General features: G+C 37.9%; 1 protein-coding gene across 4 annotated transcripts in view; it reads left to right on the top strand.

Annotated features, from left to right (window-relative positions):
* Window positions 1–26,764, top strand: part of ZNF385D (zinc finger protein 385D) — a 406,562-nt gene that overhangs the window by 233,164 nt on the left and 146,634 nt on the right. The window contains exon 1 of one of the 4 annotated variants that reach the window (XM_066319806.1): window positions 13,542–13,937. The exons of the other annotated variants lie outside the window; for them this stretch is intronic. Within the exon in view, the coding sequence (XP_066175903.1) occupies window positions 13,916–13,937 (22 nt within the window). The 5' untranslated portion in view covers window positions 13,542–13,915. Of the gene's footprint in view, window positions 1–13,541; window positions 13,938–26,764 lie in introns of those variants that run through there. 4 annotated transcript variants of the gene reach the window in all.

The raw sequence follows: 26,764 nt of genomic DNA, 5'->3' as shown, positions 1-26,764 counted from the left end.
AGAAAGCTCCTGAAAATACTTTCAAATTCCTTTCAAAATAAACAAAACAAAAAAAAACCCACAAGAACAAAACATTTACTGAATGAGTCAAATTGCAAAGTAAATTAGTCATAATACAGAAAGAAAAAACTTCCATATGCAGATGGCAGGCAACATAACCATATTTTTGCTGTGAAAAATTTTAACTAAGGTAGTACTGATATGTTCCAGGATGTGGACTAAAATATTGTGTCCAGAGGAAAGAAAAAAATGTATAAGGATGTATTTCCCTATCTTATAATTGCTACAAAACAAAATATTTATGCTCTCAAAACCATGTTAATTTATTTTTTCCTTAAAAGTTGTGTAAGAATACAGCCTAGCATAGTCAAAGGTTTATGCGAAATAAGTAGAATGCATTGTATTGAAAATGGATTCCTGAGAAAGATCAATAAATGCTATATGCAGCAGAATGAAGTTATCAAAATGTAAATATTTTAAACAAAACAGAATTTAGCAATTTCCAAGATAAGCTATTCCCTCAAAGTACACTGAAGATATTTTCCAGTTCACATAATGTAATTAAATTCTAGCCTGAAGAATTCAAATTCCTCCCAAAGACAGTATTGGTAAGGTGATTTAATGTGGTGATAAGGATAGAAGTGTAGCATGTCTGAAGGCCACAGGAGTTTTATAAAATTGCATTTGAAAGCTGACAACAATTGTTTACAAGCCTTTTTTTTAAAAAAAAACCTACTCGATAGTGTCCTAGTGAACAGACCTTTACCTTTATTGGCAGCACAACCCTGTTCCTGACACAATTTGGGTCAAGTTCACCCCAATGTAACTTTGATAGTCTTACAAAATCTATACAAGGAGAAAATGACCCATTTTTGTCTTGTGAACACAGTGTAAGAAAAATGTGAGTCAGTGTTTTCTTACAATACATTTTGCGTATATTCTTCCAGCATTAAGAGAGATTAGTGCAGGTTTTATATACACTTCCTCACAGTCGGGTTTTTTTGTTCATGTGATGGGAGACGTTGTGAGCCGAATGCTGCCGCAGAGCCAAGAACTCCAGGGATTCAGCCTTTTTTATGTCACTAACTAATCCTTCTTGTTATGTTTTAAACCCACATTTCATCTGCAAAACAGGGATATACCATTTCTTATCTTATAAAATCAGCTAGTAGAAACTTGCAAAAGTAATAATACGGTATCATAAATGCTTATGTCCTTTGATCCTTTTATATTATGAGTGCCGCAAGTCTGGTAAATTAGGACCTCATCAGTCAGGTTACAGAAAGAATAATTCCATGAAACATGTCTTGGCACTGGTGGGGGAAACATCTCAAAAGGTGACACTATTTTACCTTGATGAGTGAGGGTCATTTACCTTGCCTAGCTGAAAGGGTCTCTAGGATTAGAAAGGGAGAGAGCTATTTGTATAGTGATGCTTCCCACTGGAGGAACTTTACAGTCAAACTGTCCCTCTCTAAAGGATTTATTTGTTCTCTAAGAATATCATGGTGTGACCCTGGAATGACAGGGAAATGCTATTTATAGTATTAACCAGTCATCAGAAATGAGTAATTATCCCTCCTGGAATGTACATGCTCTGATGACTCATGTAATATGCTCTTACTATCTCATAATTTGGCTTTTCTGATGCATTCAAAAATATGTACCTGTGTAGTAGTAGTACTTAACATCTGCCTTTCTTAAAGTTCTGTGACTTACATACTTTGGAATTTCTAGGTAAAAACTATTGCAGCTCCTGTGATGTCCCCCTTCCAAGTAATAGGTGTTTCTTGTTCAGTCAGTCTTGCAGCTGTCATTTCAGAAAATCTCCTGGCGGCTTGAGTACGCGTTAGTCAAGGAAGGAAGATCAAAGGCTAATCCATTCGTAGCCTCTCAGATCTGACCTTCCCTTAGAAAATATTCAATGAAAAGTTTAAACTGACTTTTTACAAAAGGGCAAAAGACTATAGTGGAAAAATTATGAAATATGAAGTATGAGCAAGAGCAGGACCAAATCACCAGTTCATCTGTTTCTCAACTGGAAAATCAGATTAAGTAGTCACGTAACATGTAAAGAAAAATCTATTTCTTTGAGTTTGCTGTTTGATTGTTAGTATGTATTTTTTTTTGTAACTTTCTTCGAAAGAAACCTTGAAGTATTAATGATAAAATACCTTGAAGCCTTGAAACTGTGCTTTTTTGTGGTTATTTTTACTTCAAACTTATCTGGATCTCTAATTTTCTGGATTTTATATTAAAATCCATCTAATTCCAGTGAGAAGTCAATAATTAATAATTCTTTTAAAAGTATGAATATATATTGATATTTTAAAATATCAGTATTACTGAGGCACCTAAGAATAACTCACACTCCCATTTTATTGCTTATAACAAAAATTTTAATTAGCACGAAGCTATCCATCAATTCTGTGATGCATATTCTCAGTTAGGAATTGTATTTTAATAGTGAGCTTGCATTTTTATGTCTGGGGGAAAAAACTGTCAAATAAACAGTAGCCTAATAAATAGCTTACTTGGACATTGAGGGCAGTTTTAATTGTTTTGATTCAGACCAAGTCACTTTCCTTTGGTCTTGCCTGTCTTTGGTGGCACACTGACGTAAACACCTAACCTGAAGATTGTCTTTTAGCATCAGACAGAAGTTGATAAAATCACAAGCTTACTAAAGTACTCAGCAGGTGTCTAGTAGACAGTAGTCCCAATTCCTGTAGTGAATGGGTGATGATGAGAGGTAAAGCACATACTGGGGATAGTAATCCTTGCATAAGGGGGACAAGACTTGCATAGCCTGTAGAATTTCTGGCTGGCTCTCTCTGGAGGTAATCTGCCCTTTTCTCAGGTGTTTTCACTGAACCTTTATCCAGGGGAACACCATCTCAGAGCACCCTGACTAAAACCACGGTTCACTTTTATTCTTACCCTGTGCATTGTTTGGGATATTCAATGAAAATAGGTTCCTAACCTGGCCAGAGCAGTTATGAGACCCAGAAGACAGAGCAACAGCCATTCATGACATTCTTTACGCTGAGCAACAATGAGCATGAACCCACTGTCACTTTACCAAGAGCAATTCCTAACACTTATCATGCTGTAACGAGCTAAAATGTTCAGCATTATAATTTAACTTCCTCCTTCTAATCAAATGTCTCTGGCATACTGAATAGGAAGTAAGAAGTAACACAATAGAGTGCAAATTTTATCACTCCTAATTCTATCCTTTGATTGGCTTCATATCCAATGATGAAAAATAAATCACCTTGTTGAGGAGGAATGAGTGAGGAAAAAAGAGGAAACTGGAATCCTAGTGTGGTTTTGACCTGTGTAGCAAGTTAATTATACACTTGAGAAAGCAACATTGTCATGTTACACTGCATGCATTTGTGTGTGCACAAGGCTGAATATAAATATGTGTGTATATTAGCATGCATATATGCTTTATGCAACAGTGCACTACCTCGTGCTCAGTACTTCCTGAATTTGTTGTTAGTCATTGGTCTTAAAGGATGTAAATGAAGATGGAGTATGGCCCAGTGGATTTTAATGTATAGACAGTTATCCTTGGTAAAAATAATTACCTAATTAAATGCTCTGGTGGACAGTGATTAAGGAAGGAAGTGGTAGATAAGAAATGAAAAGTGTATCAGTACCAAAAGTATCAGAAACTTAGAGAACATGATAAAAAATCTTTAGTGGGATAAAATAGGCACTGCAGACTTCTCCCCTAAATGGTTTAGGCCTTCTGTTTCTTACACTATTTTCCATGAAAGCTTTTCTGTCAGTGATTCAGTTTTCCATTGCACAAAACAAAACTGCCAAATCAATGCAACCCTCGGATGAACTAGAAGTCACTTTTACATTGCAGTTAACTCTGTCTGAGCAGTCAGAACATAAATCTTCATGAAATGGCAATCACCTTCTTAAACACAGACAAAACAGAGGATCTGCAGGAGAAGTGAGCATAGAAGTGTGGTGCACCCTCCTGTATGTTCTGTTCTGCTATCTGCAGACTCTTCCTCAGGGCTGGGCAGAGATACAGAGCTCTACAGTCAGCTCTTCCTTCTTAGCACTTCCAGGCTCTTATAGCGTTGACATAACGCAGTCCTCCTGCCCAGGATGGATCCACAGACAGTCCGTACACTTGGAACTGTTGTCGCATTTCTACAAAAACTTAAGACATGTGACTGGGGCTTTCAAACCTAGCTGAAATACTTCCAGCTGTAATGATCTGTAGAAATATGAAGTGAAGCTATGAGATGTACCTTCATATGTTGTACTTTGTTCATCTTTATAGTACAGAGAAGGAAAAAATTTTTGAGAACTTAAACTGGAATTTTCTGTCTCTACATACATATTTAGACACCTAGAGTAACTAGGCTTATAATAAGTGCTACTGAGCAGCAAACCAAAAATCACTGGATTGTCTAAAAATAGCCACAACTCTCTATTTAGGTTGATGAATTTCAAAATTAATAATTTTCTACATATATTGGCATAAATAAATTGGGAAGTATTTGTATTGAGATAGACCCTGAAAAGTGCATGTCGGAGAGGGTATATGACTTTGGGATACAGGGTTTTTGTTCAGCTGTGGGAAACAGATTTATTTATAGGCTGCTATTGTGGCAGGGTGTTTTCAGATCTGATAATTTATTTCAGAGGTATGGCAGATCAAAAGGAATCTGTACAGAGAAGACATGTAACAAGAAAGGAACAGATACAGACAGGAGTATTTTGCTGTACATGACATTCTAAATTAGAGTGGCAGAAGTCTCTGTCAATAAGATCAAAAGGTGGGAACTGAAATGAAAACATTCCTTTTACTGTTAATTATTATAAACCAGGTAGGATTGTGTTTGAACACTATAGGCAGAATGTTAAGAAGCGGTTACACCCTCCCCTTTCCCCTGGGAGAAGAGTATTGGAACATTTGAAATTAGAAGAAAAAAATAGTTTCTGGATGTTTTTTCTTCTATCCACTGTTAACACTAAATGCCTATATCACCTAACAGCACCTTTGTGACATACTCCTATTTTTTTCCTTAAAGGTAAGCATTAATAATTTAAGCCAAAATGTTTTAAGTTAAAATGCAGGGGTTTTAGCAAACCATGGTTATTCTAAGATGAGAGCTTGGTCATTCAAGTGTTGTACTTTTTTCTGTGCCTGACATTTTTGAGACACATTTTTGATCTTTAATTTTTTTTGCACAGAGTGAAATATTGAGGCACTCTGGGGTCATTTAGGAGTGCAGGAAATTTCCCCACTCACTGAGGAAGCTAATTTATAGTTAATTCCTTAGGAGATAATTCAATTCTTCTTGAATAAATTATATGCTTGTTTCACTTGCAGGTGTTTCTCATGTTCTGTTCTAAAGTGCTGCTTGGTGCTGCTGAGCACAGTTAGTAGTTGCTGTGACGATCCCAGATGGAGCTAAATTTCAGTGGGTATGGGTGATTTGTGGGGTCCCAGATTGTGTAAGGGGTTTGGAAGCCTTGGCTGGGGTTCAGCTGGCAGAGTGTGTATGTGTAGGGGTGGGTGTGTGTGTCTGCAGGTATCTAGGAGTGATCCAGGTGTCTGTGCTCCCCTTTGGATTGGTGAGACTCCAGTCAATATAGTTAATGGAGCTTGGAGAGCTGCTTGGCCACTCAAAGCTGTTGTCTATTTCCAGATGTAATGAGTAACTCTTCTGACTTTGTTGTTGCCATCAGTTTGATCTGCTTTGCTCTGGTGCTCTGCTTTGCTTTGGTGGGAAATTAGACATCCAGATTGCAGGTAGGCACCCAAATAGACACATAAAACCTCAAGTGTCAGTTTCTGAGTCAAATCCCACCTACAGCGAGGTATTGTTGATATTTTCATTTTATGACAATTTGTTTCTTGCACTCTGCTGTGGAACTTGCATGTGTGGAATTACAAAATGCTTACACCTGGACAGGCCTATCAAATTCAATGCTGGTGTGAATAAATCCAATACAGATTTTTAATAACTATCTTATAAAAATTTGAATACTGTGCTATAACTTGCATCCTTTTATAGCCTCAAATTAGTGTCTTACCTGCTGCAGTGGTGTTTTCCCCCCTTGTTGCATGGTGCTTTTTCAGAGACTGCATTTTACTCAGCTATGACTTGCATTTCCTTTGATCGTTTTAGCTAAAAAAGCTTTTCCTTGAATATGAAAGAGGAATTCAAATGCAGCAATGGTGTTTGCTGTGGGATTAGTTTAACTGTTTCTGTGCTACTGTAGATGAATTTTCTTCCCCTCAGATTGCAATTTTTCTTGGGATGAGTTGCCTCAGGAGGCATCCGTAGTGCTGGCTACTTCAGTTGAGGTTTTGTCTCTTAAGGTAGTCAAAGCAGGACGTGCCTTAGCTCCTGCCTCTTCTTTGTTGCAAATGTGGTGCTGGCACCTTGCAATCGCTTTGCAAGGATTTGTGGTGCTGCTGCAAAGGATCTCAGCTCCCCAAGGCAGGAGAGAAGTTGTGATGTTGTGCAGCTGGCAGTGTTCGTGTCCCTTCCTGGCTGTAGGTCTACGCTCCAGCCTCATTCCCGTTGATTGATCCAGTATAAAAAGCAAACTGCTTTGCACCCATTCACGCTGGGACTGCACATGCTGGCATTTTCCTCTTGCAGTTACCTACTTAAACCACAGCTCAGTGCCTTCATAATCACTGGGAAACCTAAAATCATGCTGCATTGCTATTTATTTTGTTTGTTTTTGTCTTTGAACATCTACTTACAGTATCAAAAAATGAAGGAATAGGTTGGGGTTTTTTTGTGCTTGTATCTTGAAATACTTCCATTTTTTTTTTGTGCTTGTATCTTGAAATACTTCCATTTAGATACTTAAGGGTATGGAAAGGGATTTTTTAAATATATATTCTATAGGAGCAAACCATAGAAATAAAATTGATTACAGATTTTGTGTTTCAAGATATTTTATTTCTTATAGGAAAATTAGAAGCAGAAATGTTTGAGAAGAAAAGAGCTAAAAAAGCCCTGGGAGGAAAAATGATGCTGTCTTAGATAACTAGAGGTCACTAGATTACTAAAAAAGTTATTTTGTGTTCAGAAAATTGCAAAATTTAACTAAAAGTTTTTCTTGGTTCAGTCACCAAATTAGCAGAGCAACTAGAAATAAAAACACAACTTGGAACAAAATTATAAAAGAGGATTCAAATACTAATAAATATAAATTAGAAGTAAGAAGTATGGAAAATTTATAGGGAAAGCCAGAAACAGGAAATGAAAAATCTGTGGTTGGCAAGGCAAAGGACAATAAAAAAGGTTTTGGTGTATTAATAGCAAAAGTCCTAATCATATAAGCCACTAGATGGAGATAGTAAGATTGTTACGAGTGATTTGAAAGCACCATAAGTGGTAAAAAAAATATTTTTATCCTATATTTTGAAAAATGCTTGATGCAGTCTCCATGTAATGAGTGTGCTAAGGCACTTCCAGAAAGCCTGGAGGAGAGAAAGGAAGACGTAAAGCAGCAGCTGCTTGGACTAAAGACTATTTAAAATCAATAGTCCTGGACAATTTTCACATAAGAGTCCTAAATGATCTGTTGAGGAAGTCTCCAGTTCTTTGATGCACCTTATTGACAGAAAAAAAAAAAGCCACCCAACAACTCAAACTCAAACAAGCAACAAAATACCCCACCAAACAACTCACCACACCTCCAAAAAAAAAAAAAAAAGAAACCAAGCAAAATCCAAACATTCCCACCTTAAAACATAGGCTGATACCTTTACAGTAGTTGCTTTGTTATAATTTTAAACAAAATTATGTGATCTCTAATTAATTAATAATGTTATAAATTCTTATTTTAGTTTATTCAAACACAGTTAAAACAGACAGAATAAGTAGATGATTTTACTATATACTATCTAGTTTTTTACTTGAGACTTGTAAGTTGATTGATAAAAATGATTATAGAAATAATAGAAGCACATAGTTTTGGCCAGTTGATGATGTAATCAGAAATGCAAATTTCATCCATTCATAAATGAACAGACTCATCCTGTAAATCAGAGTGGAAAAAAAAACCCCAAAAACTCTGAGTGTGAAATCTGTACAAATTTTTTTACAGCATCTGGATTTATAAATTTAAATTTTTAATTTGTGAGAACACGATGTCTGGATTTGGTGATGTGTCTATGAGGTATGTTGCAAAATTTTAGAGAATGTTGGAAAGATGGACAGAAAAGGTGAAACAGATTATTCTTTCACCTCAGAAGAGGAAGTGATGAATTGTCTTCTTGTGATATGCTCAAACCCCCCATGTTAGAGAAACCGTACTTACAGCAGCACAGAAATAAAAGGGGAAGAGGGAGAAAGAAAGGATTATGTGTGTTGGATGTTGTGTTGTCATCAATTCCAGTTTTCATTTTTGAATGAAAAAAAATACATTTTGTGTGTGGGTGTATTTGAAAATAAATTTGACATGCATTCACATAAGTTTCTTCGTCTTGTTGTTTGCTTTTAAGACCATATTTCTATTTAAGTTTGTTATCAATATACATAGTCAAAGAAGCTTCTGCACCTGTTGTGTATTCATTCACATTTATTAACTTAAATCTTGTCCCATGCTTAGGAGCAGAAGCAGGAGTGGGCATTTAGTAAAACAATTAGCAGCAATTTTAGTGCCTAAAATGTGAGTTTGGTTTTATATTGGCTACATTCTGCTTCTTTGTCTAACCATCCATGTCTATGGGAAGGAAATTTAGAAGAATATGACCTTTCAATTGCTACATGTTATCTGTGTTCAAACTGCAAAATACCAGGAGTACTAGCTTTAAGCTTAGAAAAAAAGCATATTGTTCTATTTATATTTCTTAAGCTGTGTATGTAGAAAATCCCAGTTGCTGAAAAAGAGCAGTGCTCTAAGTACTGTTACTGAAGTGATAAAGTCTGCTTGGCAAAGCTTTGTAAAGGCTCTCAGAATCAAAAGTGAGCCTGTTTACCTCCTGAAAACGCTTTTATTGGAGGTTCTGGTTAGCCATTTCCAATAGAGAAAGGAGCAGTTGATCAGATAGCAGCTAAACTAATGAAAAGCATCATGGAAGTGACAGGAAGATTAATTAAGTTCCTCCAGTTGTATTCACGTGTTGTGGTACAGAGTTCCTTCGGGTACTGCTGCAGTTAAATGGTATTCATGGTGACAAATATTGCACATTTCCAGAAGTGACACTTCAGAGTCAAGGGTAAAAAACACATTTGGTAGTTTTAGCCCGTGAAGAATGTTCAAAACCATAGATGAGCCTCTGTGGTTGCTTAAAATACACAATGTAACTTGCTCCTTCCCTTCTTATACTTAAGTATAACCTCAGGAGATTAGTAATGAATCACAAAATCTGCATTATTGTGTAGTATGTCTTAAACTGCTCCAGATGGCTTCAAAAATAAAAACAAACCAAAGTTCTAGTTGATGTACTTAGTATATTTGATTTGAGGCACAAAAATATGTGCGCTTGGAAACATTTTCAATTACTTTTGGAGGTTTACAAAACTGTGGCTTGTTTGCTGTTCTTTCTTTCTGCACTGTGGTCACTAATAGGAATGAAATAACTTTAATACATAAATTTCCAAATTATGTGGAAATTCTAGACCCACTTTACTTGCAATAATCTTTTAGTTTTGGGATGCATTTGATGAATTAATAACAATTTGGATTGTTTCTCCCATTTTACCTTCAGAAATGAATGTTTCCACAATAAATACTTGTTCTTAATAGCTGTCTCTGTACAGTAGACAAAAACTATTTTAGGAAAATCTGGAAACCTCTGAGATGTATGACATCTTTTAGCCTACTACACGTGATGCATACACTTAAAATGTTGTGTCACTGGTGTGTTTGTTGTCTATTGTTACACTTCTGCCAGCAGAGAGTTCCTCAATGTGCTTCTGCATTTGGAAGAGATGATCTGTGGTCAGCCTCACTAACTGACATTCGTCAAAGCCAACTGGTAAGAGTTTGGGCATAAATCTAATGTTAGTTGCCTCCTGGGAGAGTTCAAGACTGGAAGATGGTTTTCCAGGAATCCTAGGGAATTAACTGGGTGCATTAATATTAAATATTAATTAGTCTCTGCAACAGACTTGCTTGTGAGTGGCTTTAATACTTACTTTGGAGGCATTGTGTAAATCAGTGGATAGATAAAAAACAGTAGAAAGCACAGAACAGAGGAGCTAGTTCATGAAGTGGCCCTCTGGCTCTAGACCAGGTCAGGTGTGTGGAATAACCTGTAGCTTTCCCAGGTCTCAAGAAATGTGTAGGGTATGTGCTGTACTTCTGGGCCATGTGAGCTATCTTCTTTTTATATATTCTGAGGAGGTGATGTCTTGTGGGTGGTTCTGCATTTTGAAAATCTACTCTTTGTGGCAAAGCTTTTCCCAAGGTGAGAAAGGGCAGAAGGACTCAAGGTAGAAATGCTATTATGAAAAAAAGAAACTGGTTGTTGGAAAAGAGGATTTCAGGGAGTAGAAGTTGCTTCTGTTTTTAGAAATAAGGATGAGGGCTAGCTGGTTTAGGAGAAAGTATTTATTTTTTCTAGTTATGTTTATGCTATTGTTGAATCACAAGGGTTTGGGGATTTTGTTTTTATAAGTGAGCCATGCATGAAATATGATAATTTTGCAGTTGACCAGTATCTGTAGCAAAGTTTAAAGGCTGGTTAGCTTGTGCCAGCTTGTTGATGATTGGGAGTTTGTACCATGGGCTGACATAATGGACTAATTTGCTCGTTCATTCTGCATGATCCTGCATGCCTAGGCTGGGTCTACTCAAATCTCCAGGCACACAGAAGTGTTAGCTGCTCCTGACTGTACTTCCCTACAGCTGTTTTCAGCAGAATCCTCAGTGCTTGCATTAAACCACCAGCCATTTGGGATTGCAATTACTAAACTAAACCTTGCTTTCACTGACAGTGGCAGTATCCCACTCAGGGAATAAAATCTATTTTTTGTTCCTTGCTTGAAACCCTACTTCTTTTTGCAGCTTATTAGTGTTGTATGTGTGTAAGTGAAAGGAGAGTTTGTCATGGAGTATGTGAATTTGGGCTTTGAAAGCTTTCCAGTGATTTTCCCTCCTACCTTGCATTTCTGTAGTTGAAAGGAAAAGGAATTAAAGTTCCTTTTTTTAGTTTCTTTGGTTACTTTAATATTACACTTACTCTCAGAACACAAATAAGATGCTGTAAGGAGGGAGATTGTCCTTGTTTTACATCCTACAGGGCCAAACAAAAGTGAAGGTAACATGCAGAACTAAGTAGTGGAGAACATGTCAGTCAGAACATGTGGCACTTTGATGTTTACATTTCCTGTGGCTCTGACCTGCCATCAGACACCACCGAAGTGGTACAGGTATTGTAACACAACAGCTATTTCAAGAGAGGGTGTTTAAAGGCAGCATGGTTCTTGCCTGAGCACTAGTAGCACATCTACATAGACATGAGCCTTCTGTACCCATGGCATGAACACTGAGACCAGAGGTAGCCTACATCTTGCAGAGTTTGACTGCTGGCAGAATAACCCCAAGCCTTTTTTTCTGTGATAGGGTAAACGCAGCTTAACAGGCAAATGCTGTGCCTGGGTGCAGACTGTCTTAAAGGACGTCACGCAGTGCCTCTGCAAAAGCACTTCAGAGCTGGAAAAGGAGCTGAAGGATTTCACAGAGAATTGATTCTCTGAGCTTTTACCTTCCGTGAAGGGAGAGGAGGGAATGCTTGTGCTGCAGAAGGCTCCTGATAGTAGCTTATGCCTACTGCTCAGAGAACATTAGAGTGTTTCAGCTGAGATATTTTAAACCACTCTTTGAGGATATTTTCCCCTATAGCGAGGTGTCCTTCCCTGTATTGTAGAAGTGAATGAGCATTGTAATGATGAAATAAAGGAAAGGAATGTGCCGTGAATACCCTGTTACTTACTGTCCACACTGTGTAGTTGAAACATAGGCCATGCTGTCTAGACTTTTTTTTTTTTTTTTTTTTCTCCTGGAATTTTTAGACAGCATTTCTTCACTGTGATTTTAAATTTGCTTAACTTACTTCGTTGGTCAGTTTGACCCACACAAGAAGTTTTGATCTTCCTCCTTTGTGCACTGTGGCCTCAAAGTGCACTCCTGCACTGTGTGCTTTTCAGTTGTGAAGCAAAGCTAATTTTGGAGTTTATGTGTATCATGGATCTCTCGTTTCAGGGCTTGCCTCTGGCTAGGGGCAGCTGAAATAGGAAAGGGCACTGAGAAAGGGTAGGTATCAAAAATGAATAGCTGTGGGGCTGCCGGTGAGGGACAGGACTGAAATTGGTGCTCCAATTCCCCGTCAGTGTTTAATCTCAGTAACATTCATCCAGGTAGCATGAAACCTCGTGAGGGCAATGCTGCAGAGGGCTCTTGCTGAGAGATGCACAGCAGCACTGTACACCAGGGCTCTTACCTCTGCTGCCGCAACTGGAGCGTTCCTTGGCTGCTGTGCCGCTGCGATAATTTTGCCCAAAGTGATTGGACCTCATGAAATAGTACTTATTGTGTGGTGGTTTTACAAATAAGAAGTGGAGCTTTAAATGAATTATACCTGTCATCCTCTTTCCTGCAGAATGAAAGCATTCATCCCATTAGATCCTATTATAATGAAATAAACGCTTCAGCATACTGTCCATTATTTTATACCTTTATTTAGTATAAGTGTATTATCACTGATACATGCCAGACTGACAGCAGGAAACCAGTGTCCTCTATTGATTCAGAGAAGAGACATATGTGCATAAATACAGACCGCATTGTCTTCACCACACTGCCGCACTGGTGTGTTGTTGGATCCATCCTGAGGCACTGTATGTACATGATGGACAGTATTTTGGTGCTTCTTTGGTCTTTCTCCCTCTAAGAGGCTAATACTAGTTCATATAGCAGCAGGGATTGTGTGGGGACCTATTTACAGTAAACTTAGGACCACTCCATTTGCCACAGAACAATAGAATACCTACCAGCTGCTAATGACTTATCAACCTGGCCAGAAAGCAACTAGAGACCTGGAGGGTGAAAGGTTGTAAACTCCATTACAGATCCTCATTGTCGTATATCTCCTGTCCTCACGCTTTGTTATTCAGGTGAAAAATTTGTAGTTTAAAAAATAAACTGTATTTCAGCTGTATTGAAATTGAACTACCTATTTGACAGTTGCTTTTTAAAAATAGAAGCAGACTTGTCTTTATCCAACATTTGGGTTGAAATTGTTTATTGAAGTGGAACTATTGATTTAAAAAAAAAAAAAAAAGTCTTAGGGGTACATGATCTTACAAAGTGCCAGGCATCTTTATCTTCAATTGAAGTAGGGGTACTGAGGCACTCAAAGCTTCTCCTGGAGCTTGCCCTTCAAAGAAAAATACACTAACAATGTACGCTTTGTCTTTCCCATCTATTATGTAATTGAGCACGTTATGTCACTAAACGCATTTACTGCCAAGAGAAAAAAAAAAAAAAAAAAAAAAAAGCCTGTACAATTTTAGAAGGGCTTATTTTTTTTTTCTCAAACTAGAGTTAGGTTAACCAGGATATAAGAGCATGTCGTTGCTAGCCCGTTAAAGAAAAGATCTGTTTGTAGTACTCTTAGTCCTGATGTCACAGGCACAGCAAGGACATCAGAAGGAGGAGTCAGATTACAGTAAGAATGGGCAGTGCAGCATGCAGCCGGAGTAAACGCTAAATCAGACAGGGATTGTATCAGGGATAAGACTGCCTGCAAAGCGCTCATCCTGAGGAGGCACACAGCTCTCTCACGCTTCTCGTGCTGGGAAATTTCCACATAATGTAGAATGAAAAAGCTCTGTTTTACATGTCAGCCCTGTGCAGGAGCTAATGCTGAATACACAGCGGTGGGATCCTGACTGCATGATTAATGAGAAACATAATGTATTTTGGTAAGTGTTAACCGTGATGTAATTCTGCTTCTGCTCACATTATCAATAGGAGTGATTATTACAGATTTTGGATTCAAGAACATTTTGTGCTGGCACGCACCTAAAACTGACAACTGGGGAATCCTGCCGGCTGTGCAGTTTGAAAGGATTCCATTGTCTGGGAAATTTTCTGTTTGAGTGGGCTACTGCGTAGTTCTAGTGATTTGAAAAACAAGCTAGATAAGATGAACTCGTGCTAGATTTGTTTTAAATGAACTTGTGTTTCATCTGCCGTGAGGGGATGAGAAATGCTTGTGAGGCATGGGAAGTTTCAGCCGAACTTAAGGTAATGGACGAGCTGCCGCTGCACTGTCAGTGCTGGGGAGGCACAGCAAACCTCAGTACTTCATTCAGCTTTTAGTTTGAAGAATTCAAAGGTACAAAGGCGAAACAATGTTTTATTTGCAGTGCTGCGACTGCCGAGGACTCTGCATTGTGCACATCACCGGTGTGGAGTTGGCTCCTAGCAAGCCACAGAATACATAATATTTTAAGCCTTTAGAGGTCTTGGAGCTGTTAAATATTTGGGCAGAGTTTAGTTTTGTTGCTTGATGGAAATCTTCCTTCGGCTTACAGCTGAGCTGGCTGCATACCCCAAAAACATGCTGGAGTGTAGAGCTATGTCTAAGCAATGTAGCGCTGCAGTACTGGGCTGGGGTGTATGATTGTAATATAATGCTGCAAGTTAGTGCTGCTAAACAGCAAAGAAAAATAAAATAGAGAATTTGGCAGTGTGATGGAAAAATACTGTTCTTGACTGCTTGAAATCTCATCTAGTCTCACTGTTAATTTATAGCAGCATAATACCTAGAATGAACAGAGAGCAGGGAGTTGGAGGATTTCTGGGAGATTCAGCAGCTTTCTCAGTTTCATTAAATATTGAATCAGGAGTTCACTTCAAGCTTTAAGGGAAGAACTTTTGTAATATTCTCAGCCCTGTCAAAAAAGTAGTATGTCTTGTGCCATGCTAAGCAGTATCTTCTTATTTTCCTAAAATTAAAGACTGTTTGTGTATGTCTGTGTGATTTCTCTTAACAGTGAAACACATCAATTATGAAAGCTGATAGATTTAGATAAACTGTCCTAGCAGAAAAAAATATACAAATTGGTCGAGTTGTCAGAGCCGTTCAGCGTCCCTGTCAAAGATAAATTTTCAATGGTTTAGCTTTACTACGTTTTCGAAAGACTGAGGAAGAATAGGTAGGCATTATGGTTTTAGGTTTGAGTAATTTGCATTAAGTCTCTTCACCATTAAAAAGGCCAGGTTAATTTGCTATTCATTTCTTTCTGGTATTTTTCTACCTTTAACAGCATTCCAAGTGCAAGATGGACTGGGTTTTGGTTTTTGTTGGTTTGGTGGTGTTTTTTTTTTTTTTTTTTTTTTTTTTGTTGTTGTTGTTGTTGTTGTTGTTGTTGTTGTTGTTGTTGTTGTTGTTGTTGTGGTTGGTTGGTTGGTCGGTTGGGTTTCTTTTAAATAATTTTTTCCTCTATGGAATTAGAAGTTGTAGTTTCCTGAAGTTATAGACTTAGGGTATTAGGTACATGTTAGCTGCATGGTATTTAATTTTTAATTTTTTTTTCCTGTCTATAATTTTGAGAAACGTGTAATAGTGATCAAACTTTTTTTGGTGTTACTTTGAAAAAAAAAATGCTGTATCATATGCTTGCTTCTTTTCTGGTGCAACACAAGTTTTTAAATGGAAAAAAACTGTATTGTGCTTTATCTCTGCTCTGTAGGAAATTTCACTTCTGAAAGCAGAGCTGAAAGTTTCTTCTAGGCAGGTTCTATGTCTGCTGTGTTCAGTCTGAAGTTTCCTTCAATATTAAATTTTAAATGAATGTTCTTGTTCCAGTGTTTTGCATAAGAAAGCATGAGCTGGGGGATAATGTTTACCTGTGGTTATTCTGGGTATTTTCTTGCTATTCTGGGTATTTTGTTGCACTGTCAGTGAGAGGCCAGAACATCTGTAATCTCACCTGTCCCTGTTACTGCACAAAGCAGTATTGCACTGAGCCAGATGAAAGCTTGACTGCGTACATTGTGCACCTACTTTGATTTCAAATTGCTACAGGCATGACATAGACAATATTGAAATTTTATTTTTTCTAAGGAGAAAAAAAAGATACTTTCCTTTAAATACTAGTAAATAATTCTGTAGTGTTTGGGGGGGGGTTTGTTTTGTTTTGTTTTTTGTTTTTTTTAATCCATACATGCAAATTACTGGGCCACATAGGTATAGAAAGGGAAGAAAAAGAAAGCATTTCTGTGTGTTTGTATGCATCTTGTTTGCTTTTCTGGGCCTTCTTGTCTAATTGCTGCTGATGTAAGGTGGCATACTGGGAACGTGTATGTGCAGCATTAAGGTTGAAATAAATACTGAAAATAATTACCATGGAAAGTAAGACTTAACCCTCTAACAGTATCATTGTTATAGAGTAAGTGCTAATGGGCAAAGGGAGTTTTTTAACTATCAGAGAGAGAAGTTGCTAAATTCAGGAATTTTTCATCTTGTTTCTCTCTTTCTTCAAAGCTGTAGCCTCCAAGAAGATACTCTACCTTTATCTTACATCCTACTATGTATATTTTACTATTTGAGCTGAGCCTTCAAATAATTAAACTCATTGTAACCCTTCTAAATTCATGAACCTTTCTTTTACATTGCAACTGAATTGTGATGTAGTTAAGAACTGCTAATTTTCACTCATCGTGCTGTGCTTTTGAGTTTGTTGTTTGGTCACCGTGGATACATTTGTTACTTATTGTATTGATTTTGCATTCATCATTTCAAGTTGAATAGGGATATGGAATTGTAATAATAACAGTAATAAAAATCCAACAAAATGATGTAGCGTGTTTATAGAGTAAGCCAAAAGCCAATGAAAATAATAAATTTCTGTGAAGTGTTATCATACGGAGAAGGTTTTGCACTTAGGAACGTACATACGTACCTCAGAGCAACTTTTGCCCGTATTTATTCGCCAAGTTAATAATGTAGCGTAAGCTAGAAGTCAGCTGTGGCCATTCTCAGCCGCTCGGAGAGGAGGGATGGTGGCTGGCTCTCAGTGCCACAGCGCCCATGAGGAGGGGGAGCCTCCCGTAGTCCGCTGGCCGTGAGGACACCTCTGCCCCACGAGGCCCCGCCGTCGCCGCGCCTTGGCCTCCTCGCCATGAGTGCGCCTTGCTGGGCCTGGCAGCGCCCTGGGGAGCCGGCTTGTCCTGGGGCACAGCCCTGGGGCCGGGCTGTCCGGGCTGCCTGGGGCAGGTGGGGCTCGCTGGTGGCCAGGGCAAAGGGCAGAGCTGCTGCTGTGAGCCCTGCACCGCTCCACGGCCGTCTGCCGGGGAACGCCGCAGTGACACCGCAGCCCTGGGACAGCGAGCGCGGGCCCTGAGGAGCGGGGAGCGAGGCCAGTCCCTCACCCCAGCACCAGCAAAGATCACTGCCCCATGCATTGGCCTTACTGAAGGAGCACAACCCAAAAAAACCTCTAAAATTAAAATTTACAAAGGAATGGGAGAGGGAAAAAGAAAAATGTTGTACCTTTCTTTTTTCTTTTTTTTTTTTTTTTTCCCCTTCCCTCCCTGCCTCCTCTGAACCTCTTAGTGTTTTAAGTAACTTCTGTTCTCAGTGTTTCACATTATACAGGAAATTAATATATTGGCATGGAAATTACTATATATAACATTATGGGAAACCAATAAATAATTTTTGCCTGAAAATGCCATAACATTTCTGTTTGTGTGGTGGCTGTTTTAAATTTCAGTGGGGTTTTTTTTTCAGTTAGTGTTGCAGAATGTAGTAGTTCATCTGCATACATGCTACTATTCTGAATATCACTTTTTATTTCTGGAAACACTTTCTTTAAGAGATTCATGCTGGATGAGTCATGGAATAAAAAGGATACCAACCCCCCCCACACGCCCCAAATCTCATCATCACCTCTTTAAAGAAAACACACGTTTTACAGGCCAACTGACCAAGTGCTGAAACAGGGTTTGGTTTTGTTTTGTTTTTTGTTTCAATGAAAATATTTGGTTGTTACTGGTTTGTTTTTAGGAGGTTACAATTCCGTCTAGGTTGGACACTGTGGAGGCCTTTAGTACCCTTTCTGTTTTCATTTAACTCGGGATGAATCGGTGTTGATAAGGCTGTTCTTTTAAAACGTTTTGAGAAGGACAGGGACTGGATTACTAACTGTGTTTTATCACCAGCCATCTGCAATAAGAAAGTGTAGTTAATATATAATGGATGCTGTGTGTGACAGAAGAATTCAGCTGAGCAAGCCAATGTATAGGATCTTAAAAACTGCAGGAGCCTGATGTTTATATTTGGAACATTAGAGCCTCCTGGGCAGTGAAGTTCATATCTTGAAGCACTGAATAATCATTAATGCACATATACATAATAACAATAAAAAAATGCCTGTTTGAACTTACAGAAAGTGCTCTGTGCTAGATTGCACCCTTTTAGTTTCTGTTACAGAAACTGTTCATTTGAAATGCCTCTAAATATATCCTAAATATATCCAGTATGTTGCCTTAAACAAAAAGTGCTTTTGCCATTTCACAGACCCAAAAAAAAAAAAAAAAAAAAAAAAAAGAAATCACTCCAAGTGTAACTTTTCTTGTGGGTGACAGAATTGCTCCAAACCCAAAATTGGAATCAGTGGCTTCCTGCTTCATTAGAGAAGATTAGATCAGAGTTGCTTCAGCTGAAGGTCCTTTAACAAAGTGTGTGTGCGCTCACGTGCTCATGTGAATGTGTGTCTGTGCATATTTTAACTGGGATGATTGTAGAATCTAATGCTACATTCCCTCTCAGCAGATGTCTTCCTTCTGTTAAGAAATGAAATTAAGAAACCAGATTTTTAAAATTTTCATTGGGATATCATATGTCTGTTTTCCTTTTTTTTTTTTCCTAAAAGGTAGCATACACATTTTTATAAAATATTTTAAAATAATGAGAGCCTTTGACTGTATTAGAGTCATATGGCTCATACATCTCTGTGCCTGTGTGCAAATATTGTTCCATGTTATTTTGATTTTGTTTCATAAGCTAGTGGCAGTTCTAGAAATTCTTGCAATTACAAAAATGTTAATCGGGTTACAGGAAACCCTTTAAAGATTTTTGCCTCTCATTGCACTAAAGGAGATGGTGGTATTTGTAAAAGGGGAAATATATTTGGACTGGGAAAAGGAAATATTTCAATTTGCCATTAGATCACGAAAAGTTCTTGAAATACAATAGAGGTCATAAGGGCTTCAGTTTTTAAAAAGGAGATATTACATGTAATATACTGCAAAGATTAGTTTTGCAGCTGAAATTGCATAGATGATTGGTAGCATTCAGAGAAAATGCAGCAAAAGAGAGAAATACCAAAGCTTGAAGTGGCCGAGATTGCACTTGAATTAAATTGCTGGGGATGAAAGTGGGGAGAAGCTTCCCTCTATTGTAGGGTTCAGTCATTATATGACAGAAACCACATTCTGTAGGTCAGCCTGTATGCTCAGTTATTTTAGCCACACTTCTTTGAGAAATCTACTTAGGGGTGAGAAATCTAATACACGAAGCTATATTACTGACTCACATACTCATATGCTTAGACCTTCTTGCTCATTTTGTTGACCACTTCCTTCAGCTCATCAGTCTCATGCTCACCATCATGTTCCTCTTAGACAATTTTTTTTTCTGTGTACATATGCACCATAAAGAGTTGCTGCAATCTTAAGCATGGTATGACAACTTAAAGCAGTTGGCAAGGGTCTGGATCAATGTAAAATATGAAAATGTGACCGTAATTTCTGATTGGAATTGTAAGGGCGGCTCTTAGGAAAGTTCAATTACTGTACACACTTGTCTCTTGTTAACATCTGTGATAATACAGTTCTGTCTCTTTTGATGCGCAGAATAATATCCATTTAAAATTTCTTCAGGACTGGAAAAACATGGTTAGACATCCTGGGTCCTTATCTGGTGTTTAAACAAAAGTATTTTTTCTCCCTCTGTGTTTTTTTTTTTTTTTTTTATTTTTTCCTTATTTCCCTCCCCCGCCATCAATTTTAAAAAGATGGGGTTAGATCAATCTATTTTTTTTTTACCTCTGCTAGCTGGCTGAACCAGTTGTTTGGAAATCATGAGAAATTCTTTCATCACTATGGGTTAAGGTCCTGGCTCTTTTACCAAGCCAACTAATTTACTCTGTTTTGTAGTCCCTGCAGGTTTCAGAATTTAAAACCATAATGTACCACTTGCTCTTCAAGTAAAGCTTGAAAAACTCCTGGGGTTTGATAATGTATAGTATCTTCATCTCTGAAGCAGTTACAGGAGATATGAAAATGAGATTGACCGTGAGTGTCTGCAACTGTGGGCATGGCTGTTTGAAATTTTAGCATATGCTTAGGGTCTCAAAGGGCTTTGGCTCATACTGGTAATTTTTATACTGTGTGCTGTTTATATGTTCTCTTTATTACAATGCAAACCAGCAGTCTCTTTCCCAATTCTCTCTGTCAGAAAACAAGGTAGAACCTAAAAAGCAGGTTTATGCTAGAAAACCCCCTCTGAATATTAAAACTGCTTTCTTGAGAACAAAAGAAAAAAGCTAGGCTTAATTTTCTCTTCGAGTATTACTTCATAGTGGTTCTCTTATTTATTTACTTTTATGCTGTAATTGAAAAAGCAGATGGACAATTCATTCAAATGAAAGCCATGAAAATTTTCTCAGCTTCTTTTGTTCTTGTTGACCTTGTTTACTCAGTTTGTTTACTATGGAGTGTAGTAAGTTATGAAGATAGAGGGAGATAATGGCTGTGTTTTCCAATATTGTTACCCATCATTGCACTAAGGATCAATACTGAATGAAAACAAACAAACACAGAAAACCAAGTCAAAAAACACAGAACCTTGACCAGATCTGCAGCTGCGAGTGCAAAAGGAGCAGGTGGAGAGGAAGGCAGTCTTGGCACTGCAAGGAATATCAGTGCTCTTTTTGCTAAGCCAAGTCATTTTTCAGTAGTGACCTGAGTGTCTACTGTCTCTATAGTGCACCGTTTAGCAAATTAGGTTTTGTTTGCTGGTATTTACCTGTGATAGCAAATCCACTCACTTCCTGTCAAAACCAGCAATGTAACAGGTGCATTCAGTTTGCCAGATATGTGACTATTATGTAGCAAGCACACTGTTTCTCTGTTTTTCTATTATTACTGGCAAGTTGTGCTGCTGTGAGCAGCAAATTTGTCAACAGTGGAAGTTGCATGGTTTGTCTGCTTTTAGGTGGCATAGAAAAAAAGTAGTAACTTCGCAAACATATGTAAAACTTTACATTATCGCTGATTTAGCTTTCCAATTCCTGTGTTTGTAAAGGACAAATTCTAACAAGCTGAACAGGCCATAATGTGTTTGCATATGTAAGGATATATATACGTCCTTTTACTTTGTCTCCTTCTGACTGAGGGCATGGTAGCCACATGAACATGGGTACTATAAAGCCACTGAACTGTATTATTTCTAGTACCCTTACATGATTTCAGCACTCAAGACATGATGTAATCATTTACAAACATTTGTCTCGCCAATCCTGACCACAGTCTGTCTGCCTTGTGAAGATGGTTGTTTGGTCCTCCTTTCCACATTCACTGCTAGGGCACTTGCAACAGCCTCCGAATTACACATTTAGATTCTTAGGCTTAAATAGTAGTAGCCCTGAGTACTTGCAGATTGCATTGCTCTACATGGGGTGATTTTTCTCTCCCTATTATTTCTTCATTGTGGAGAGTTTCAAAATAAGATTTTTTTTTTAATTGAGTTGAGGTAAAATTTTTCACTACATTTATAAATTTCTAATGGTTTTTCCCTTTTTCTTTTCTTTTTTTCTCCCAATCCTTTGCAGTATTTTTGTAGAACATAGAAGATATATTCTTACATGGGTGTAGCTGACAAACCTACTCAAAGCTAATGAGCAGCCCATCCATATTGGCATTTAGCTCTATGCACTCTAACAATGCATGCAGTGGGTTACCTGCATGAAAACATGCAGGTTTTCAGAGCTGAAAGAATCAGTGGCCCTAAAGAGGGACAATACTACACATCTGTCCCTGCAGATACACTCCTTCACATGAATGAACTTACTGAAGGTAATAAACAAACACGGAAAGGCTGAAAACACGTTAAAAACCAATCAAAGCACCACTGCAAATCTCCCTAGCAATGTAGATACAATCAAAATGTGATTGTGGAAAGACTTAGAGTGCGTGAAATGTATGTAGACTCTGCTGGCAGAGAAAGGCAGGCAGGCAGCCAGCAGGTAAAGTGGGGTGGCTTGCTGCTGCTGCAGCAAAATGGTACTGGCGGCACCACCCTTCACAAGCACTCCAAGATGACCAAACAAACCTGCTCTGTTTGGCCAGAATGGGAGCAGAATTGTTATCACATGCTATCATCAACACACAGGGCAGAAAAAACCAAAAATTTAATAGTCTGAAATTGCCATTCTGAAGGCCATGAAGGATGATGCTTTATGTCACTATGAAGCTGTGTGACTGTGAACCCAGAAAACTCCACAGATTTGAAGAATATGCAGATGTGTAGAATATTAATTTATTTTTACTTCTTAGCATCCCCTGCCCTATTTTTTAAAAAAGAAAGCTAAATGAAATGCAAAAGTTTCAGTGTAGTAGTGAAAAACAGAACAGAACTGTCTCAGGTAGGCAGTCCTTCATGATACTTAGCATTGAAAAACATTAACAATTAATACTCCTAAAATATTCCTAAGTTTATTCTAACAATTTTTATGTGATTTGTATAAGACTTTGTGTATTTCTAGTAGGAACATTTCTTCACAGGAACATTCACAAAGATAAAAATTGCATGATACTTTATCATAGTTTATTATAGGAGGGTGTTCTATGTTAAAAGCTATGCCAGCACATTTTCAGCAATACAAAGCTCGCTTTAGATTCATCTGCAAACAGAAATATTGCCATCTGACCTCAGTATATAGTCAAATGAATTATGAATATTTTATATCAAATATCTGCTTGAGAGACTCCAGCTGAGCTAATATCTTCCAAATCACAAAGACAAGAAGAAATAATGGTAATTATAAATTGTTAGCACTTTTTAGATGCTCACAGCCATAGATGGTTAATGCTGTCAGAGAATGTTTACCATAATAAATAAGTTTATCTTTTAAGAAATCCTTGCGAGGTGCCTGTGATGGGCAGATTTCCAGTTTTGCAATTTTTTCTGTCCCTGTAGGTTACTAGATTCTGTTCTAGTAAATGATGTAGGGAGCTGATTGTGGTGGTAAATTAGTTAAGGTGATACTGATAGTTTGTCTGAAAGAAGTTGGGCAGCTTTTGAAAACTGTTGGTATAATGTAAGTATGGCAACTGCTGGCAGGTATCAAAAAAAGCTCTTGCAAGTTCAAGGATCTTTCAGAAAAAAAATTGAGCTTTTCTCACTGATATTTTTTTTACTGAGTCAGATCTGCGCATAGAGAAGGAGGAAATTTCAGAAAGTAATTATTATTTGTAATGAACTGTGCAGTGTTGGACTGTGCTAACCGATTTGCTTGAACTCAAGTTCATTTACTGGACCTAACATCCTGGGAAACCTCCATGACCCCCCAAAAAGTCAGAGTTTCAGATGTGCTAGAATAAACTAGGCCTATTCTAATTAAGGTAACTGTCAAATAATTGGTGACAGTTGTGTTTAATGTCTCCAATCATTTCAAATGTGAGCTAAATGCTCTTTAAAATCTTAAAACTGATCATCAGCAGTGTAGGCTAACTGTGGCAGCCAGTTGGGCAGCAGGTCTGTGGTAGAGGCAGCATGATCTGGTGATGGTGAAAGATTTAGCTGTTTGGTTTGCAGATCCTCTTTAGGTAGCTGTTCCCTGTACCTTTGCCAGAAGGGAGGATGAATGTGATAGAAATACAAGCTTAGGTGGTTGGATAATTTCAATTACATTGGCCTGGTGTGGGGACCCCCACCTTTGGGAAAGATGCATCTGCAGGGGGAATCGTGGTGCTGCAGGTCTTGCCTTGCTAGAGGAGATCTGAACACCTGTGGGGCAAGACTCCATCATTTCCTTGTCCACCTCAGCTTTGATGATTTCCATAGAAAGGCTCAGGAATCAACAGGCAATGAAAGTTACCCTCTTTCTTTTTTTTTTTTTTTTTTTTTTTTTTTTTTCCCCTCTTTCTTCCAGGAAGTGTTTTAAAACCACAAACCTCTTTTCTATAAGCTTAGGATGCAGCTTTCTACTGGAAACACGTATGGTCATTATTCATTATTATTGTTCTTAATTTCCGTTACAGAGTCATCTGTGCCAATAAGGATAATGTGGCATTCTTAAGTCCACTGCACTATTTAGTTCTATACACTCTTAGGCCCAAAACAGTTCTCTCTGAGGTTTGCATTTGCAAAGAATTCATCTGTGGTGGCTTGCAAGCTTTCCTGGTTATGTACAGGTTATGTAGGTTATCTCTTAATTTACAATAGTCCTATTTTTATTTTAGTTTTATTTAGTTTCCTGGGGGCAACCACTCCAATGCCTTGTTGAACTCGGATGTCTTTTTTGCATCATTAATGCACATTATTTGCAATATGATTAAAAAAGATCAAGATAATTCAGTGAATAGTTTAGTAGTTTGTGGCGATTCTCTTTCAGTTAACAGACTATGTTATTAATCAAGCAGAAGAACAGCAATAAGAAAAGTCTGGGGTTTCTTATCTTCCCTAACTCCCTCACCCCCCACCCCTTCACTAGCAGAGGAGGCTTAACATTTTTCTTAAAGCATCATCTCATGTGGTTCTGTTGAAGTTTCTGACCACAAATCATATCAAGCTATCGTTGCTGTGGGTTTGTAGCTCAGCCAGAAAAAGCTGCATGTGGGAGAAGATCATTTCTAGTCTGCAGAATTTTGACATTTGCAGTTGTGTGTCTGGAGCTACTGAATGGACATGTATTAAAATTGTATATGGGTAATAGTTTCTAGTGACAAGGAAACTGTAATTTGTGATTAGGATGTTGATTTGACTTTTGAACATGTCATTTTGGAAAGGCCAAATAACATAATACTATAATATATAGCAAATTTGAAATTTATAGTGAATTTTAGGTGGAAAGAGAGAAAATCTTGTACTAAGTCATGTCCAATAGGAGGCCATTGCCCATGCTGCTAGAGCAAGAACTTATAATATTCTCAAAAATAGATTTCCATGAAAAAAAATGAAAGAGTTTCTAGTCCCCTTGCGTGTGTATGTGCATTTACTGCTTTACATGGCTTTTTTCAGCCTGTGATAGCTCTATGAAATAGCTGATACCAACTTTTCCTAGCTTTTAATGAGCAGAAAGAATCCTGAAATCATGTGAGGTGGTAAACTTAATACAAGTGGCTTTATAGTTGTATTTTTTTAATTTTATTTTTTTTTATTTGGGCTAAAACAACTTGCTTACATATGCAGAGGAAGTTGTAGAGAAGCACTGCCTTAAGGGTCTTATAAATGCAAGAAAAGGATATTTGGTGGGAACCAAATTCTCAGCAAGTGGTCTGTGTACTTCAGGCTGCCAGACACTGAATTACACTGAGTTTTTTCAGTCTTTTTGTGGTGTTCTTGGGTTTCCACCAGTCTTGATAGTTTGACTTTATCAATTTAGTAGCATGACCAGCCCTGGTCTTGGCAATGCTCTGCAAAAATATGTTGAAAAGTGCTCGGTGTAGCAACCTGAAGATGAACTCTGCATTGCTTTATTTTGTATCGCTGCTGCAATGTTTTTCTTTGCAACATGCAACTTTAGGAACTTCATGAGAGTTCTGTTAATACAGTTAGTGCTTGACCTTGAGCACAGATTTATTTTATTTTCGCAACTTTTGGAACTCTAAATACTCATGTACCTGAACACTTGGGTCATTTGATGCTTTCTGTGAACTTAAATAGTCAGTTAAGTGAGAAATAAAATGTAAATTTTTTTTGCCACGTGATAGCAACAGAACTACATAGCAACATGAAACAGCTGTCTGTGCTCTAGGTTTTGTCGGTGTATTTTAAGTGCAATTTAGCTGTCTGAAGAGTGCAATAAAGAAATCCTACCTCGCTCCCCATTTAAATTTTATCTATATTTAGACAAGAATGCCGCATATACTGCCCAAGTCCAAGTGAAACAGAATAGCCAGAAATACAGGTTTGGAGAGTCTTTTCTTAGATAATAAATCAAGTCTTTCAGTAAAGTAGAAACAAAGGCAACAGGTTTGTGAAGGTTCAGCTATCCTGTGTTCAGCTTCAGAGAAGTAGAAGCCATAAGGTCCCAGCCTAATGCAGATATGTAGACAACAGAACAGTGCCAGCATCAGTGGTTTAAGGCTGAAGAAGTTTGTGCAGATCTTGAATTTTGTCATGGTTTGGCCAACATTGCTGAAATCTTCTCAGAGTTTCAGGTTAACACGCCCAAAACATTCTGCTGTGAATCAGGTGATTTATGTTTGGTTGCAACTCCAGATCTGTAAAATTGGCTTGAGCTTAAGGTCTGGAATGCAACCCTTATACAAGCAAGCTGTGTTTGGTTTCAGGTTTCTTAGAGGCTTGCATGCAAAATTGCCTCATTACTTGAATTGATACCTCTAATTAAGCAGATTCAATGTGCTGCAATAATTGTCCTTTAGTATTTCAGCCCAAACTAATACCCAGTGTAACTCTCCTTAAGCCACTGGAATCATATAGAGACATAGGCTTCTTCTCAACACGCTGTCCTTTTTTAGTGAGATTATGGGAGTTTTTTAGTGCCATTTC

The sequence above is a fragment of the Sylvia atricapilla genome, chromosome 1 (assembly GCF_009819655.1).
Source record: "Sylvia atricapilla isolate bSylAtr1 chromosome 1, bSylAtr1.pri, whole genome shotgun sequence".
Classification (NCBI taxonomy): Eukaryota; Metazoa; Chordata; class Aves; order Passeriformes; family Sylviidae; genus Sylvia; species Sylvia atricapilla.
The sequence above is the reverse complement of the archived record's forward strand: the minus strand, read 5'-3'. Positions and strand labels throughout refer to the sequence as shown.